Source organism: Phyllobates terribilis, unplaced genomic scaffold (assembly GCF_046119375.1).
Source record: "Phyllobates terribilis strain yellow unplaced genomic scaffold, ASM4611937v1 Scaffold_4__5_contigs__length_816908805, whole genome shotgun sequence".
Classification (NCBI taxonomy): domain Eukaryota; kingdom Metazoa; phylum Chordata; class Amphibia; order Anura; family Dendrobatidae; genus Phyllobates; species Phyllobates terribilis.
In genome coordinates this window covers 34,366,495-34,384,508 of record NW_027362764.1, presented here as the reverse complement: position 1 = coordinate 34,384,508, position 18,014 = coordinate 34,366,495, and the positions used below count along the sequence as shown (strand labels likewise).

The 18,014-nt window shown below is 44.5% G+C and overlaps 1 protein-coding gene across 1 annotated transcript in view; it reads left to right on the top strand.

The window, feature by feature from the left end:
• The window catches only part of ZBTB47 (zinc finger and BTB domain containing 47), a 43,485-nt gene extending 27,821 nt beyond the window's left edge, over positions 1–15,664 (top strand). The window contains exons 4-6 of the mRNA XM_073677230.1: positions 4,374–4,489; positions 7,237–7,381; positions 14,644–15,664. Of these exons, the coding sequence (XP_073533331.1) occupies positions 4,374–4,489; positions 7,237–7,381; positions 14,644–15,050 (668 nt within the window). The 3' untranslated portion in view covers positions 15,051–15,664. The remainder of the gene's footprint in view (positions 1–4,373; positions 4,490–7,236; positions 7,382–14,643) is intronic.
• Positions 15,665–18,014: the final 2,350 nt, after the last annotated feature.

Sequence of the window (18,014 nt, the reverse complement as noted above, 5' to 3'; positions counted from 1 at the left end):
CCTGTGGTACCCCACTTGAGACATTCATCCAGCTGGATGTGAAGCCATTTACAACCACCCTTTGAGTCCGATCACTAAGCCAGTTATGAATCCACCTAACAGTTGCCTGGTCCATTGCATATTTGGTCATTTTTTCAATAAGGATGGTGTGAGATACTTTGTCAAATGCTTTGCTGAAGTCAAGATATACTATATCTACAGCATTTCCCTGATCCACCCAGTCAGTGATTCTGTCATAGAAGGAAATTAAGTTAGTCTGACATGACTTGTTAGTTACAAACCCATGCTGACTCTGGTTAATCACTTCATTCTTATCCATGTACTTACATACATGTTGTTTAATAATTTGTTCAAAGATCTTTCCTGGTATAGAAGTCAGACTCACCGGCCTATAGTTCCCTGGGTCCACATTCTTCCCCTTTTTGAAGATAGGAACAACATTTGCTCTTCTCCAGTCTTCTGGGACTTCTCCTGTTCTCCAAGAATTTTCAAAGATTATGGAGAGTGGTTCTAAAATTTCTTCTACGATCTCCTTCAGTACTCTGGGGTGTAATTCATCTGGACCTGGAGACTTGAACTCATTTATGTTAGCTAAATATTCCCTCACAATCTTTCTGTTTACAGATAACTTGGATTCCTCTATTCCTTTAAAAGGACAGTGAAGATCAGTTGATGTTACATTTTCTTTCTGAGAGAAAACAGATGCAAAATAGGAATTAAAAAGTTTGGCCTTCTCAACATCCTCTCTTACCATTTCTCCATTTTCATCCTGTAAAAATCCTATAGCATCTTTGACTTTTCTTTTACTTTTGACATACCCCCAAAATCCTTTTTTATTGCTTTTGACATCTCTTGCAAGCCTTAATTCATTGTCAGCTTTAGCTAACCTGATACGTGCCCTGCAGGATCTGCAGACTGCATTATAATCTTCTTTAGATATGCCTCCCTCTTTCCATTTAATAAACATTTCTTTCTTTCTTTTTAGCATGTGTTTAAGTTCTGTGTTCATCCATCCTGGTTTCCTTAAATGCTTCCCATTCTTCCTACTTTTCGGGATTGTTAACGATTGTGCTTTGAGAATCTCATTTTTAAAAATTTCCCATCCTTCCTGGACATTTTTGTCCTTAAGGACATCCAGCCATTGGATCCCTCCTTTTCTCTTTCTGAGTCTCTTAAAATCTGCCTTTATAAAATCTAACCTTGAAGTTTGAGTCTTCACATGTCTTCCTCCTCTAGTTATCCAAAATTCTATAATAGCATGATCGCTGCCTCCTAGGGTCCCAGCCACCTTTACCTCCTCAACCATTTCCTCCCTGTTTATAAGGATTAGATCCAAAGTAGCAGATCCCCTTGTTTTCTCCCCTACCTTTTGGAAGATAAAGTTGTCAGCAAGAGAGGATAAGAATTTGCTTGACCTGTTAGTTTTACTTGAGAGAGATTCCCAACAAATGTCTGGATAGTTGAAATCTCCCATGACCACTACGTCATATTTTTTGGAGAACTTGGTCATTTGATACATAAAGAGTTCATCCATATCTTCAGCTTGCCCAGGTGGCCTGTAGTAAATGCCTACAATGGTGTCCTTTCCGTTGTTCTCTCCTTGTATTCTTACCCAAACAGTTTCCACAGAACTCCCAGTCTCTGAAGCTTCAATCTCTGTGCAGATATACGCTTTTCTAACATACAATGCGACACCTCCTCCTCGTTTATCAAGTCTGTTTCTTGCAAATAAGTTGTATCCTTTTAGCCTTTTATTCCAATCATGTGTATCGTCCCACCAAGTTTCAGTGATTCCAATGACATCATATTCCTTTTCCTGCATTAGTAGTTCCAATTCTCCTTGTTTGTTGCCCATGCTTTGTGCATTTGTATAAAAACATTTTAGTTTGTGATTGGTTTCTCTTCCTCCCATATTTTTATTATTTAAATTGTTTTGTCTTTGTTCTTTCTTTCCACTTCCAGTAGCAGAGATCTCAATAGTATTTGTCAGCTGTATGGCTTTTTCTGGCCTTTTGCTTCCCTTTCCACATTGTTCTGGTATAAAGCTCTTCTGATGAATGTAGCAAGGCGACTTCCAAATACATGTTTTCCAGTCTTCGTAAGGTGCACCCCATCTCTAGCAAGTAGTCCATCGTATAGGTAATTCATTCCGTGATCCAGAAATCCAAATCCTTGTTGACGGCACCATCGACGTAGCCAGTTGTTCACCTGTAGAATCTTATTCCACCTCATTGTTCCATGGCCATCCACTGGGAGGATGGATGAGAAGACCACCTGCGCTCCCAATTCTTTCACTTTCTTGCCTAAGTCTTCAAAGTCACTGCAGATGGTTTCCAGGTCCTTTCTTGCGGTGTCATTTGTCCCCACATGTATTAGCAGGAATGGGTAGTGATCTGTAGGTCTGAAGAGTCTTGATATCCTGTCAGACACATCTTTAATTTTTGCTCCTGGAAGACAGCACATTTCTCTTGAGGTTATGTCTGGTCTGCAGATAGCGGCCTCTGTTCCTCTTAACAGGGAATCCCCCATGACCACCACTCTCCATTTTTTCTTCACAACATTCTTCTTTCTCCATCCAGGAGGATTCTGAGGGCTTACAAGGTTATTCATTGCTGGCAAAGTCTTATTTTGCTGTATTTCTTCATGGTTCTCCTGCGTGAGAGCCTGGTACTGGTTCCTGAGCAGTATGGGTGCTGACTGCCTCTCGATCCTCCTGCTTCTGTGGGTCACATGCTTCCATTCCTCTGTTTCGTCAGGTGCAGTTCGAATTTCTTCTCTTTCTGAATCATGAAGAGATAATTCTGCTCTGTCTAAGAACTCTTCACCTTCCTTAATGATTTTCAAGGTAGTTAACCTCTCTTCTAGATTTCGCAACTTTTCCTCCAAGAGGGACACAAGCTGCATTTCTGGCATGTGAAGTTTGGCTTTTCCACTGGCAAGTCTGTGAACATGTAGCAGGATATGCAGCTCACCAAATGGCTCCTGGACTCTTCCATGTTCTTATTGTTAATGTTCTGAAAACAGTGTAAAAAGCTTAAGAAAAAAGCTTCAAAATGCGCGCGCGGTTTACCGATGTCCTCTTTTCAGCTCCAACAGCCAAAATCCAGTGTTCTTTGAGCTCGCGGAGACTCTTCACTTACCCCAAAATGCAGTGGGAATATGCAAATTATCTCCTCAGGACTCCTCCCCTGGTCCCCTGGTGATGTCACAGCTCACCTCCTCTTCCTCCCGTACAATGACTGATAACACCTCTATATACAGTAGGTAACACAGGATCCACCATTCACAATAGGTGATGTCACAGCTCCCCTCCTCCTCCTGTACAATGACAACACTTCAGTATACAGTAGATAACACAGGATCCACCATTCACAATAGATGATGTCACAGCTCACCTCCTCCTCCTGTACAATGACTGATAACACCTCTATATACAGTAGATAACACAGGATCCACCATTCAGAATAGATGATGTCACAGCTCACCTCCTCCTCTTGTACAATGACTGATATCCCCTCTATATACAGTAGGTAACACAGGATCCACCATTCACAATAGGTGATGTCACAGCTCACCTCCTCCTCCTGTACAATGACTGATAACACTTCAATATACAGTAGATAACACAGGATCCACCATTCACAATAGGTGATGTCACAGCTCACCTCCTCCTCCTGTACAATGACTGATAACATCTCTATATACTGTAGATAACACAGGATCCACCAGTCACAGTAGGTGATGTCACAGCTCACCTCCTCCTCCTGTACAATGACTGATAACACTTCAATATACAGTAGATAACACAGGATCCACCATTCACAATAGGTGATGTCACAGCTCACCTCCTCCTCCTGTACAATGACTGATAACACTTCAATATACAGTAGATAACACCGGATCCACCATTCACAATAGGTGATGTCACAGCTCACCTCCTCCTCCTCCTGTACAATGATCTCCGCACAGGTCACAGAGCATGCTCTGGGCCATGTGGCTGCAGTAAAGCGTATCTATAAATGCTGTTATCAGCCCTGGTAATTGTCGGCCTCCATAATCATGTGCAAGAATTATAATTAATAATTCTACAAGTTAAGAGTTTGTCCAACTTCCCCAGAAAGTTACTGAAGCCGGTCACAAGCTGCAGCTGTCCGGTGACCTTCGCTTTTTTTTTGGCACCGGTGGATCTGTAGCTTCTTTTATTTTATTTGCCGCCTCTGAATAAAAAAAGTTTTGGCGAAAGTCTGACAACTCCTTGTCGTAAATATTTTTTACATTGTTTTCTTAGTTACCTGTGATGGAAACTTCCCTATTGTATCATCGTAAACTTTCCCGCTTCATTTGACGATTGTGTTGCTCTTTGCTTCCCACAGCTCACACCAAGGACATGCCTTTCACCTGTGAAACCTGCGGGAAATCCTTTAAACGCAGCATGTCCCTGAAGGTCCACTCTCTGCAGCACTCCGGGGAGAAACCCTTTAAATGTGAGGTGAGACTCCAAACTATCCGCCACTTACTGAGCATTTGTGGATGTCACCATTAGCGCCTCTGGTTGTGTAGATTTTTTGCAGTAACTACTTATTGACGGTGAACGTTCCACATTTCATGCACTTACAGTAAAGAACACCTTCCGAAGGAAGATCCACAGAGTGATTGTCCTTGCTCTACACACTATCCTGTAGTTATTTTTCAGCATGACATGTTACTACTGTAAAAAAAAAAAAAAAAAAAGAATCCATTCTGGTGAGCATTCCTGCTCTTACTGTTGAGAACCCCTCCTACACAAATTTTGTCATTATAATTGTTCTTACTATGTAAAATTTCTTACCGGGTTTTTGAACAGCAAATACTTCATAAGAATTATGCTGTATACGCTTCATAGGAAGGCGTGAAGGCGGATGGATTCTCAACAGTAAGGGCATGAGATTCTTTCCAGTAAAAGCTGCTATGCCACAGACTCTACAGGAAGAGATTAGCAAACTGTGAAATATCAATAGGAAGGAATTTTGTTTTGTAAAATGATCATTTTAAAACTAAAAATCTCTTATTGTTTCTGCCTTCACAGCTCCCATGCGGGCCCATGTGTCTCCATGGTAACTGACTATAGACAGAAACTCTGCCTCATCTGACCCTGCGCTCGCACTCCCTTTCATCTGTCCCCTTTGCTCATTGCTGTCATATACAGTCATGGCCGAAAGTGTTGGCACCCTTGAAATTGTTCCAGGAACTGAAGTATTTCTACCAGACAATTATCACAATTCCACACGTTTTGTTGTACGCAGGTTTATTTCCTTTTGTGTGTATCGGAACAACATAAAAGAAACAGGAAAAAAAAAAGGCAAATTGGACATAATTTTACACAAAAATTGGCCGGACAAAATTGTTGGCAGCTTTCCAAAATTGTGGGTATCAAGCATGTGATGCTCGTTCAGACTCACCTGTGGCAAGTAACAGGTGTGGACAATAGGAAAATCACACCTGACACCAGCTAAAAAGGGGAGAAGTTGACTCAATCTTTGCATTGTGTGTCTGTGTGTGCCACACTAAGCATGGAGAACAGAAAGAGGAAAAGAGAACTGTCTGAGGACTTGAGAACCAAAATTGATGAACAGTATCAACAATCTCAAGGTTACAAGTCCATCTCCAGAGATCTTGATGTTCCTTTGTCCACGGTGCAGAACATAATCGAGAAGTTTATAACCCGGGGCACTGTAGCTAATCTCCCTGGACGTGGACGGCAGAAAAAAATGATGAAAGGTTGCAACGCAGGATAGTCTGGATGGTGGATAAACAGCCCCAATCAAGGTCCAAAGAAATTCAAGCTGTCTTGCAGGCTCAGGGTGCATCAGCGCCAACTATACATTTGAATGAAATGAAACACTATGGCAGAAGGATCTCACTGCTGACTCAGAGACATAAAAAAGCGAGACTGCAGTTTGCCAAAATGTACTTGAGTAGCCAAAATGCTTCTGGGACAGCAGTGTCTTGTGGACAGAGGAGACCAAGATAGAGCTTTGTGGTAAAGCACATCAATCTACTGTTCACCGAAAACAGAATGAGGCCTAAAAAGAAAAGAACACCGTACCTACAGTCAGACATGGTGGAGGGTCACAGATGTTTTGAGGTTGTCTCGTTGCCTCTGGCACTGGGTGCCTTGACTGTGTGCAAGACATCATGAAATCTGAAGATTACCAAAGGGTTTTGGGGGGTAATGTAGTGCCCAGTGTCAGAAAGCTGGGTTTACATCCTAGGTCATGGGTCTTCCAGCAGGACAATGACCCCAAACATACCTCAAGAAGCCCCCAGAAATAGCTGGAAACAAAGCGCTGGAGAGATCTGAAGTGGCAGCAATGAGACCGAATCTAAATCCCATTGACACCTGTGGAGAGATCTTACAATTGCTGTTGGGAGAAGACGCCTCCAAATATCAGAGACCTGGAGACGTTTGTAAGAAGAGTCCAAGATTCCAGCTGAGAGGAGTAAGAAGCTGATGGTTATAGGAAGCGATTGACTGCAGTTATTTATTCCAAAGGGTGCAAACCAAATATTAAGGAGGGGGCAACAATTTTTGTGCTGCCCATTTATATGGTTTTGTGTGAAATTATGTCCAATTTTCCTTTTTTTTCTCAGTTTTTTTGTGTTGTTCCAATACACACAAAGGAAATAAACATGCGTGTAATAAAACATGTGGAATTGTGATAATGTTCTGGGAGAAATACTTCACTTTCTGGAAGAATTTCAAGGGAGCCAACACTTTCGACCATTTTATAAATTTGTAACGTTACTTAGTTGTTTTTTTTTTTTATTTTCATTTTAGACACCTTGTAACAGAAAATTGGCGGGGAGTTACCTAAGTTGCCCTTAACATACGAAAGTTAAAAAAAATAAATATATATATATATATATATATATATATAATATATATATATATATATATTTGACCATGGGCCGAGTGTGACTGTGCTGCTCCCACTGAAGGGACTGTATCTGAGCTGCAGTACCTCACACGACCTGTGGACAGGAGTGGCGCTGTTGCTGGAAGAAGAAAAATGTGTTATTTCTTTTTCATTTTACTCCCCAGCAATTTCTTTAGACTCTCTTTACCCCTCTGCTTCGTGATGTCGTCCTCTGTAGATGCTCCAGGACTGTGACTATGGCCGGCGTAGCCCCCGTGGCAACTCCTGCCGGTCAGCCGGACTTTCCTATAGTTGTGATTGTCTTCTCTTTTCTCGGCAGAATTGCCACGAGCGATTCCAATACAAGTACCAGCTGCGGTCGCACATGAGCATTCACATCGGGCACAAGCAGTTCATGTGCCAGTGGTGCGGCAAAGACTTCAACATGAAACAGTATTTTGATGAACACATGAAGACACACACCGGTAAGAAACGTCATCCTGCGGCTGATGACTGCGCGACCAGCCCCATCCCCACGGCTGGGCAAACCCTGCTCCTTCCTGGGAGGGATGGTCTGATCAGTGGTGTCGACCCCAGGTTATATCTACAGCATATTCTTGTCCCCGGGTCATATCCACTGCCTGATCCCTATCCTTGTTATATCTTCTGCCTGATCCCTCTCCTTGTTATATCTTCTGCCTGATCCCTATCCTTGTTATATCTTCTGCCTGATCCCTATCCTTGTTGTATCTTCTGCCTGATCCCTATCCTTGTTGTATCTTCTGCCTGATCCCTATCCTTGTTGTATCTTCTGCCTGATCCCTATCCTTGTTGTATCTTCTGCCTGATCCCTATCCTTGTTGTATCTTCTGCCTGATCCCTATCCTTGTTGTATCTTCTGCCTGATCCCTATCCTTGTTGTATCTTCTGCCTGATCCCTATCCTTGTTGTATCTTCTGCCTGATCCCTATCCTTGTTGTATCTTCTGCCTGATCCCTTTCCTCGTTCTAACTTCTGCCTGATCCCTATCCTCGTTCTATCTTCTTCCTGATCCCTATCCTTTTTATATCTTCTGCCTGATCCCTATTCTTGTATCTTCTGCCTGATCCCTATTCTTGTATATTCTGCCTGATCCCTATCCTTGATTTATCTTCTGCCTGATCCCTATTCCTGTCCATAGATTGTATCTGCTGATTGATCCCTATCCATGATCATTATCCCAACTCTTAAAGGGGTGATCCAACTATCATACTGCCTGATCCCTACCCCGATCATCCTGCGGTACATACTCAGGCTTTGTGCCCACGATGCAGAAATGCTGCATATTTTTTCCGCTTCTCCCTGGCAGGAAAAACGCATGCGGATTGTGCATGTGGATTGTGCATGCGGATTGTGCATGTGTTTTTCTTGCCAGGGACATGCGGATGTGAAGCGTTCTTCACATGCATTTCCGCATGCGGGTTATCAAGCGCTTTCCAAGCGATTTTAGCATCACTTGGAAAATTGCTTGACAACTTGGGGTCACGCAATATAAATCCATGCAACCAGTATGGATTTATATAGTGTGACCAAGTAATAATTTAAAAAAAAAAGAATAAGAATAGTGAAAAATAAAGATTACTCACCTTCCGATGGCCCGCGGTCTCCTTCTCCGATGCGTCCGGTCTCCCCGGTGTCTCGCGGTGGTGTGAAGGACCTGCGATGACGTCATTGAGTTATGTGACAGGTCACGCGACCGCTGACGTCGGCGGTCGCGTGACCTGTCACATAACTCAATGAAGTCATGTCAGGTCCTCACACCACCGCAAGCCGCCCAACACACCGGACACATCGCTATGGAGACCGGGGGCCATCGGAAGGTGAGTACAATCTTTATTTTTTATTTTATTCTATTTTTTACAGGTACTATTGTACCCAGGTCCGGTGGAGAGTCTCCTCTTCTCCAGACCCGGGTACCATCCGCACATTGAATCGCTTCATACCCGCATGTGCACATGTAGTCATGCGGATATTAAGCATATTCAATGCAAGTCAATGGCGGCAATTACGCTGCGTGTCTGCAAAATTAATGGACACGCTGTGGATTTTTCTGCAATGATAATCCGCAGCGGAAATTTCCACAGCATGTGCACAGCACAGGCGGATTATCATTGGGGACCATGGGGCGCGTATTACCAAGCGGTTTTTAAGCGTTTTCGCTGCGGAAATTCCGCGGCAAAAACGCTTGAAAAACGCATAGTGGGCACGCAGCCTGACTGTTTCCAGGTGGTCTGTGAAACCCTGGGGATATGGATCGATTTCTGATCTCTCTACATTGCCCCAAGTCGTACCCGTCGTCTGATCCCTACACCTGGGTCTTGCATATCTCATGGTCCCCACCTTTGCCTGGTGCGCACCCCTCTGGCAGCTGATGTCTCATCCCTACTCTTGCTGCCTCTTTATAGGGTCCGTCGGGGTCTTCCGTGATGGATCCGGTGCTTCAATCGTCTCCCCCCTCCTCCCCTCTGTCTTGCACTACGGCTCGGCGCGGCTGTTCTGCGGTCCGCCAGTGAGTGAGCATCTGTCTAATGAGGACAAGGAGTCGCCTGAGGGTGGGATCAGCGCGACCTTTATATAGAGATATGATCTGATGGCCCCCATCCTCTGACGCGCGCTCGCTGCATTGTGCTGTGTGATCTGGGGCAGATTCTGTGCTGCATTCTGTACCTCATGCATGCTGCAGCGCACATGTACAGTAGCAACCGTCCCCTCCCGATGCAGGAACCGCACCCGCACCAGACCCCGGCAGGAGAATAGCCGCAAAAATAAGGAAAACCTTTTTAGTTTTGTGCTTTTCAAAAAAAAAAATAAATAAACTACAATATACTGCTATAATATACTGCGGAGAAAACCACATTCTCTGATTGACAGCAAGTGGCTCCTGAGTCCACGCCGTACATGCGGACCCCACAGGATGTATAATGTCCCATGTCAGGAAGGAGTTAAAGGGATCTCCCACCGGTGTCTGCTAACTTCCAGCGGCGATGTCGTAAATCAGTCACATACACACGTGGTCAAAATTGTTGGTACCCCTCGTTTAATGAAAGAAAAACCCACAATGGTCACAGAAATAAGTTGAATCTGACAAAAGTAATAATAAATTAAAAATCTATGAAAATGAACAAGTGAAGGTCAGTCATTGCTTTTCTGCTTCCACTGCAATCAAACGATTCCTGTATCTGTCAATGAGACTTCTGCGCCTCTCGACAGGTATTTTGGCCCCTCCTCATGAGCAAACTGCTCCAGTTGTCTCGTGGTTGAAGGTTGCCTTTTCCAGACGCCATGTTTCAGCTCTTTCCAAAGATGCTCAATAGGATTTAGGTCAGGGCTCATAGAAGCCACTTCAGAATAGTCCAATGTTTTCCTCTTAGCCATTCTTGGAGGTTTTTAGCTGTGTGTTTTGGGTCATTATCCTGTTGCAAGACCCATGACCTGCGACTGAGACCACGCTTTCTGACACTGGGCAGCACATTTCTCTCTAGAATCCCTTGATAGTCTTGAGATTTCATTGTACCCTGCACAGATTCAAGACACCCTGTGCCAGATGCAGCAAAGCAGCCCCAGAACGTAACAGAACCTCCTCCATGTTTCACAGTAGGGACAGTGTTCTTTTCTTGATATGCTTCATTTTTCCGTCTGTGAACATAGAGCTGATGTGCCTTGCCAAAAACTTCCATTTTTGTCTCATCTGTCCATAGGACATTCTCCCAGAAGCTTTGTGGCTTGTCAACATGTAGTTTAGCAAATTCCAGTCTGGCTTTTTTATGATTTTTTTTTTCAATAATGGTGTCTCCTTGGTCGTCACCCATGAAGTCCACTTTGGATCAAACAGTGACCGGTGGTGCGATCTGACACTGATGTTCCTTGAGCTTGAAGTTCATCTTTAATCTCTTTAGAAGTTATCCTGGACTCTTTTCTTACCATTAGTATTATCCGTCTCTTTGATTTGTCATTAATTTTCCTCCTGCGGCCACGTCCAGGGAGGTTGGCTACAGTCCCATGGATCTTAAATTTCTGAATAATATGTGTAACTGTAGTCACAGGAACATCACGCTGCTTGGAGATGGTCTTATAACATTTACCTTTAACATGCTTGTCTATAATTTTCTTTCTAATCTCCTGAGACAACTTTTTCCTTTGCTTCCTCTGGTCCATGTTGAGTGTGGTACACACCATGTCACCAAACAGCACAGTGAGTATCTGTAGCTCTATATACAGGCACAGTGAGTATCTGTAGCCCTATATACAGCACAGTGAGTATCTGTAGTCCTATATACAGGCACAGTGAGTATCTGTAGCCCTATATACAGGCACAGTGAGTATCTGTAGCCCTATATACAGGCACAGTGAGTATCTGTAGCTCTATATACAGGCACAGTGAGTATCTGTAGCCCTATATACAGCACAGTGAGTATCTGTAGCCCTATATACAGGCACAGTGAGTATCTGTAGCCCTATATACAGCACAGTGAGTATCTGTAGCTCTATATACAGCACAGTGAGTATCTGTAGCCCTATATACAGCACAGTGAGTATCTGTAGCCCTGTATACAGCACAGTGAGTATCTGTAGCCCTATATACAGCACAGTGAGTATCTGTAGCTCTATATACAGCACAGTGAGTATCTGTAGCTCTATATACAGCACAGTGAGTATCTGTAGCCCTATATACAGCACAGTGAGTATCTGTAGCCCTATATACAGCACAGTGAGTATCTGTAGCTCTATATACAGCACAGTGAGTATCTGTAGCCCTATATACAGGCACAGTGAGTATCTGTAGCCCTATATACAGCACAGTGAGTATCTGTAGCTCTATATACAGGCACAGTGAGTATCTGTAGCCCTATATACAGGCCACTGACTGATTACAGGATTGTAGACCCCTGTGATGCTAATTAGTGGACACAACTTGATTTAACATGTCCCTTTTGTCACATTATTTTCAGGGGTGCCATCATTTCTGTCCAGGCCGATTTCATGAGTTTAATTTTTTTTTTAATTCTGTGGAAGCAGAAAAGCAATGTCTGACTTTCATTTGTTCATTTTCTTAGATTTTTAATTTATTATTACTTTTGTCAGATTCAAGTTATTTCTGTGACCATTGTGGGGTTTTCTTTCATTAAACGAGGGGTACCAACAATTTTGACCACGGGTGTAACTGCTGCAGCCAATCAGTGGTCACATGCCGACTTCATTTCTTTGGCAAGTGATTGGCTGCAGCAGTCACGGAACGGCTGCAGCCAATCACTACTTCTTGATGTCGTCATGTACAGTGTGCCGGGATTGTTGAGTTAAGTGATTAGCTGCAGCGGTTACATAAATGATATACAGCACGTGACCGCTGCAGGAAGTAACCTGAGATTGACGGCTTCTTGTAGTGCGCTTAGTTTTTTTTTTTTTTTTTAACCCATCGCTTTCTCTTTTATATTTTACTAAATTGACCTCACAATCGGACTGTAAATGAGCGCTGCTCTGCACTGTGTAATTCTGATGATTTTCTAACATCTGGACCTCCCCTCTTTCCATTTCACCTCTTGATAATTCCTTCCTCTTCCTAACTCTGCTCCATATGTCGGCAGCCCCCCGCCCCATATTCTCCTCTCTGATTTCCTGTACTCCAGTCACACCCTGCGTTAACCCTGTGAAGATGTGGACACTTTTATTTTATCTTTTTTTTTTTTTTCCTTTTATTAAAAGAGCCATAAATGTATTATTTTTCCATCATCACCGCTGTATGAGGGCTTCTTTTTTTTGTGTGGCTAGTTGTAGTTATGAATCATGTCATTCACTTCACCATGTACTGAAAAATGGGGAAACATTTCGAGGTGGGCTGAATTACATAAAAAACACTAGGGGGAGCTCCCTGTATACAGAGATACATGATAAGATTCTGTCTGCAGGCACCACTAGGGGGAGCTCCCTGTATACAGAGATACATGATAAGATTCTGTCTGCAGTCACCACTAGGGGGAGCTCCCTGTATACAGAGATACATGATAAGATCCTGTCTGCAGCCACCACTAGGGAGAGTTCCCTGTATACAGAGATACATGATAAGATTCTGTCTGCAGCCACCACTAGGGGGAGCTCCCTGTATACAGAGATACATGATAAGATTCTGTCTGCAGCCACCACTAGGGAGAGTTCCCTGTATACAGAGATACATGATAAGATTCAGTCTGCAGCCACCACTAGGGGGAGCTCCCTGTATACAGAGATACATGATAAGATTCTGTCTGCAGTCACCACTAGGGGGAGCTCCCTGTATACAGAGATACATGATAAGATCCTGTCTGCAGCCACCACTAGGGGGAGCTCTCTGTATACAGAGATACATGATAAGATTCTGTCTGCAGTCACCACTAGGGGGAGCTCCCTGTATACAGAGATACATGATAAGATCCTGTCTGCAGCCACCACTAGGGGGAGCTCCCTGTATACAGAGATACATGATAAGATTCTGTCTGCAGCCACCACTAGGGGGAGCTCCCTGTATACAAAGATACATGATGAGATCCTGTCTGCAGCCACCACTGGGGGGAGCTCCCTGTATACAAAGATACATGATAAGATCCTGTCTGCAGCCACCACTAGGGGGAGCTCCCTGTATACAGAGATACATGATAAGTTCCTGTCTGCAGCCACCACTAGGGGGAGCTCCCTGTATACAGAGATACATGATAAGATTCTGTCTGCAGCCACCACTAGGGGGAGCTCCCTGTATACAGAGATACATGATAAGATTCTGTCTGCAGCCACCACTAGGGGGAGCTCCCTGTATACAGAGATGCATGATAAGATACTGTCTGCAGACACCACTAGGGGGAGCTCCTTGTATACAGAGATACATGATAAGATTCTGTCTGCAGCCACCACTAGGGGGAGCTCCCTGTATACAGAGATACATGATAAGATTCTGTCTGCAGACACCACTAGGGGGAGCTCCTTGTATACAGAGATACATGATAAGATTCTGTCTGCAGCCACCACTAGGGGGAGCTCCCTGTATACAGTGTGGTAGATCGGCTCACTTGGTTGCACATAGAGGTACACAGGAACACTGTCTCTTTAAATCTTCTGTGGTTTATTAAGACTGCTGCATAAACCAGGGCAGCAAACACGGTCTTCCCGGCCTAACAGGAAAAATAAAACAAAGTATGGCACAGTCCTTGTTGCTACTGGTAGCCGCCCGCTTCAGGAACAAACAACCCAAGGTTTGTCTTTCCTTCACATGATAAAACAGCTCCAGAGCTTTCACCTCCAGACCCACCACACACCCCGTGCTCTAAAAGGCTGGGAATTATCCTCTGCCCTCCTCCCTCTCTACAGGTGTTTATTCACCCTAGCACTAAACATGGCTGATTAACCCCTCATTCCTTTGTGTGCTGGAACCTTTTTCCCATGTTTAATTACTGGCGCTAACAATCTCAGTGCTGCACATCTCCCCTCTGGTGCTTTGCCAGTGACTCTGTCACAACAGATATGTCTTCCAGCCAGTCTCAGGACAGTGAGGAGGAGGAGGAGGCTCCTGCTGCAGCTGGTTGAGGAGGATAAGGGGGTGCGGCAGATCTCATGATAAAAAGAGAAGGTTCCATCCTTGTAAATACTGAGATTTCGGCAGTCATTTCTGTGATGTTTTCTTTTCTCTGTATTTCTTGTGCTTTGCTTTCGGGGTAACCGTTGTTACTATTTGTCTTGTCTTCAGGAGAGAAACCTTTCATCTGTGAGATCTGCGGTAAAAGCTTCACCAGCCGGCCTAACATGAAGCGCCACCGCCGGACACACACCGGAGAGAAGCCTTACCCCTGCAGCGTGTGCGGACAGCGCTTCCGATTTTCCAACATGCTCAAAGCTCATAGGGAAAAATGCTTCCAAGGAGGGAACCCCCCAACTCCCGGAAGTCCCGGAACAGCGGCGAGTCTCTCCGCCTCATCACAAAGTGGAAACTCACCGAGCCAGTCCAGCCCCGGCCTCTCCCCGACCTTGCCTCCACATCCCCTCTCTCTACCGCTCCTCCACTCCCTCCCGCACAGCATGCCTCCGCCATCTCACCATCTGCCTCCTCCGCCACCGCTCTTCCCCGCCGGCCGGATAAACTCTAACATCAACTAGACCAATAAGACTGGGCCTGACCGCTCTGAAGTGCTCCCTCCGAGACCGCGCTGTGGCATCATGGCCGACTTCTTTTCCTTTTCTACGTTCTGTCCGTCTCTGATCAGATGTGATGGAGGGTGGATAGACGTCCCGGCCGTGTGGCCGCCATGACTGCGCTCTTCTTGCACATGCTTGCAGCATTAAGATACAAGGGTGAGGACAACGTGCTACAAGCCGACTTCTCGCTACTGTGCTCTTTGTGTTCTTAGTACATATTAATGTTATTATTTTTTTTTTTTGTTTGTTTCTTTTAACTTTGTATCACGTTCTGTTCTTATGTGAAACTCGGAGGTCATCTCTCCGTACAGCTGCCCTGGTGGTCCCGGGGGTCTCACAGTTGTGCTTATCATGTGGTCGTTGAAGCTCATGGAAGACACGAGAAGTCCTGGAAGACGTGGAAGGTGCGCTCGCGTCCTCCGCTGATGAATTCTAGGCCATGGTGCCCATCCTGGCGCCCCGCGGTGAATCTCCCCCCGGGGAGCAGACAGATATATTAAGTAGTAATATAGAAGACGTCTCACCTTCCTGGACCTATGTTGGTTTAATAAACCAGTGAACCTAGAAAAAACAAACGGTTGATGACGGAGTTGGCCTCCATATTGACCGCGTCCGCGACATTTCATCATGGTTATTGCATCATGTTTTTTCTTACGAGTTTGTGCCGGTTACATAAATTGGACACTTTTTACCAGTTTTAATGGACTTTTTTCTTCTTTTTTTTTTTTTTTTTTGTGCTGAAACTTATGAAAAAGTTTCCCCAGTGAGAAGGAACTGTAAGATTATGGCAGGTGAAGGTAATTGGAAAAAGTTTTGAGGGGGTTCACGTTGCATTTCCACACCAGCGTACGTCTGTTTTTTCGGCATAAGCCGAGTAGTTTTTTTTTTTTTTTTTTAATTCTGATTATGGGGTCTTATGGCCGCCGTACGCCCCTGCACAGTGCCGATACCGCCGATCGTAGGCTCGGAAGTAACGTGATCCGTCCTGATTGCTCCCTACCTGACCTTTTATATGATGACTTAAAGGCGTCCGCCGCTTTTGCCTAGTTTCATCCAGGCTTCATTTTTAGACCATAGGACTCATCTCCATGACCCCTCGTCCTACAATCCAGATTTATCATTCGGTAATGTACCGGAGCTCCGAATAAAACTACTATTGTTGGGTCTGACAACAAAAAGAGAATCACAAGTCAATAAATCCGTACTCTCTGACAACCGGGTGAAATCCATTCAATCAACTAGAACATGAAACAGATTGGCGCTTTTACCTACTGATCCAGCTGTTTGCCAGACGTGTCCCAATCCTTCTTTTACCTCTGCTGTGGGTATTCCCCGTACACCTATAGGTATTCGATGGTCGTCCATCGAATGTGTATGGCACCAAAACGACTGTTCAAACCAAGCTCAGCTGCTCGCTGCAGCCTCGGCAAAGGCGAGCAGCTCAGTGCACCAACTCGTTATACGTCTTTCTTCGCCTTCCTCTTCCATGATTGACAGTTCTGGTTGTACAGGAGCGAGAGGAGGTCGGAGTTCGGGAAGGTGCACTGAACTGTTTCTCCACGCTGAGGGTGCACAGAGCACCTGTGCTTGGTTTGAGCAGTCATTTTCTGCTGAGTGGTCATTAAAGTGCTTATTGGTAATGGTCTGAAGGCATAGAAGGACCAATGAGTCTTTGCACAAATTAACATGATCATCTTAAAATACGTTTACTCATAATATATCTTTATTTTAACCGGACTGTTGTTTTTCCGAACCAGAGCTTCAAATTACCCTTTATAGACAAATTGTGCTGAGATAAAATTCTGTCTGCCTGCAGACACCACTAGGTGGAGCTCACTACATACAGATTTATACAGCCACCACTAGGTGGGAGCTCACTACATACAGATTTATACAGCCACCACTAGGGGGAGCTCACTACATACAGATTTATACAGTCACCACTAGGAGGATCTCACTGCATGCAGATTTATACAGCCACCACTAGAGGGAGCTCACTACATACAGATTTATACAGTCACCACTATAGGGAGCTCACTACATACAGATTTATACAGTCACCACTAGGGGGAGCTCACTACATACAGATTTATACAGCCACCACTATGGGGAGCTCACTACATACAGATTTATACAGCCACCACTAGGTGGGAGCTCACTACATACAGATTTATACAGCCACCACTAGAGGGAGCTCACTACAAACAGATTTATACAGCCACCACTAGAGGGAGCTCACTACATACAGATTTATACAGACACCACTAGGGGGAGCTCACTACCTACAGATTTATACAGTCACCACTAGGGGGAGCTCTCTACATACAGATTTATACAGCCACCACTAGAGGGAGCTCACTACCTACAGATTTATACAGTCACCACTAGGGGGAGCTCTCTACATACAGATTTATACAGCCACCACTAGAGGGAGCTCACTACATACAGATTTATACAGCCACCACTAGAGGGAGCTCACTACATACAGATTTATACAGTCACCACTATAGGGAGCTCACTACATACAGATTTATACAGCCACCACTAGAGGGAGCTCACTACATACAGATTTATACAGTCACCACTATAGGGAGCTCACTACATACAGATTTATACAGCCACCACTAGAGGGAGTTCACTACATACAGATTTATACAGCCACCACTAGGGGGAGCTCACTACATACAGATTTATACAGCCACCACTAGAGGGAGTTCACTACATACAGATTTATACAGCCACCACTAGAGGGAGCTCACTACATACAGATTTATACAGCCACCACTAGAGGGAGCTCACTACATACAGATTTATACAGCCACCACTAGAGGGAGCTCACTACATACAGATTTATACAGCCACCACTAGAGGGAGCTCACTACATACAGATTTATACAGCCACCACTAGGTGGGAGCTCACTACAT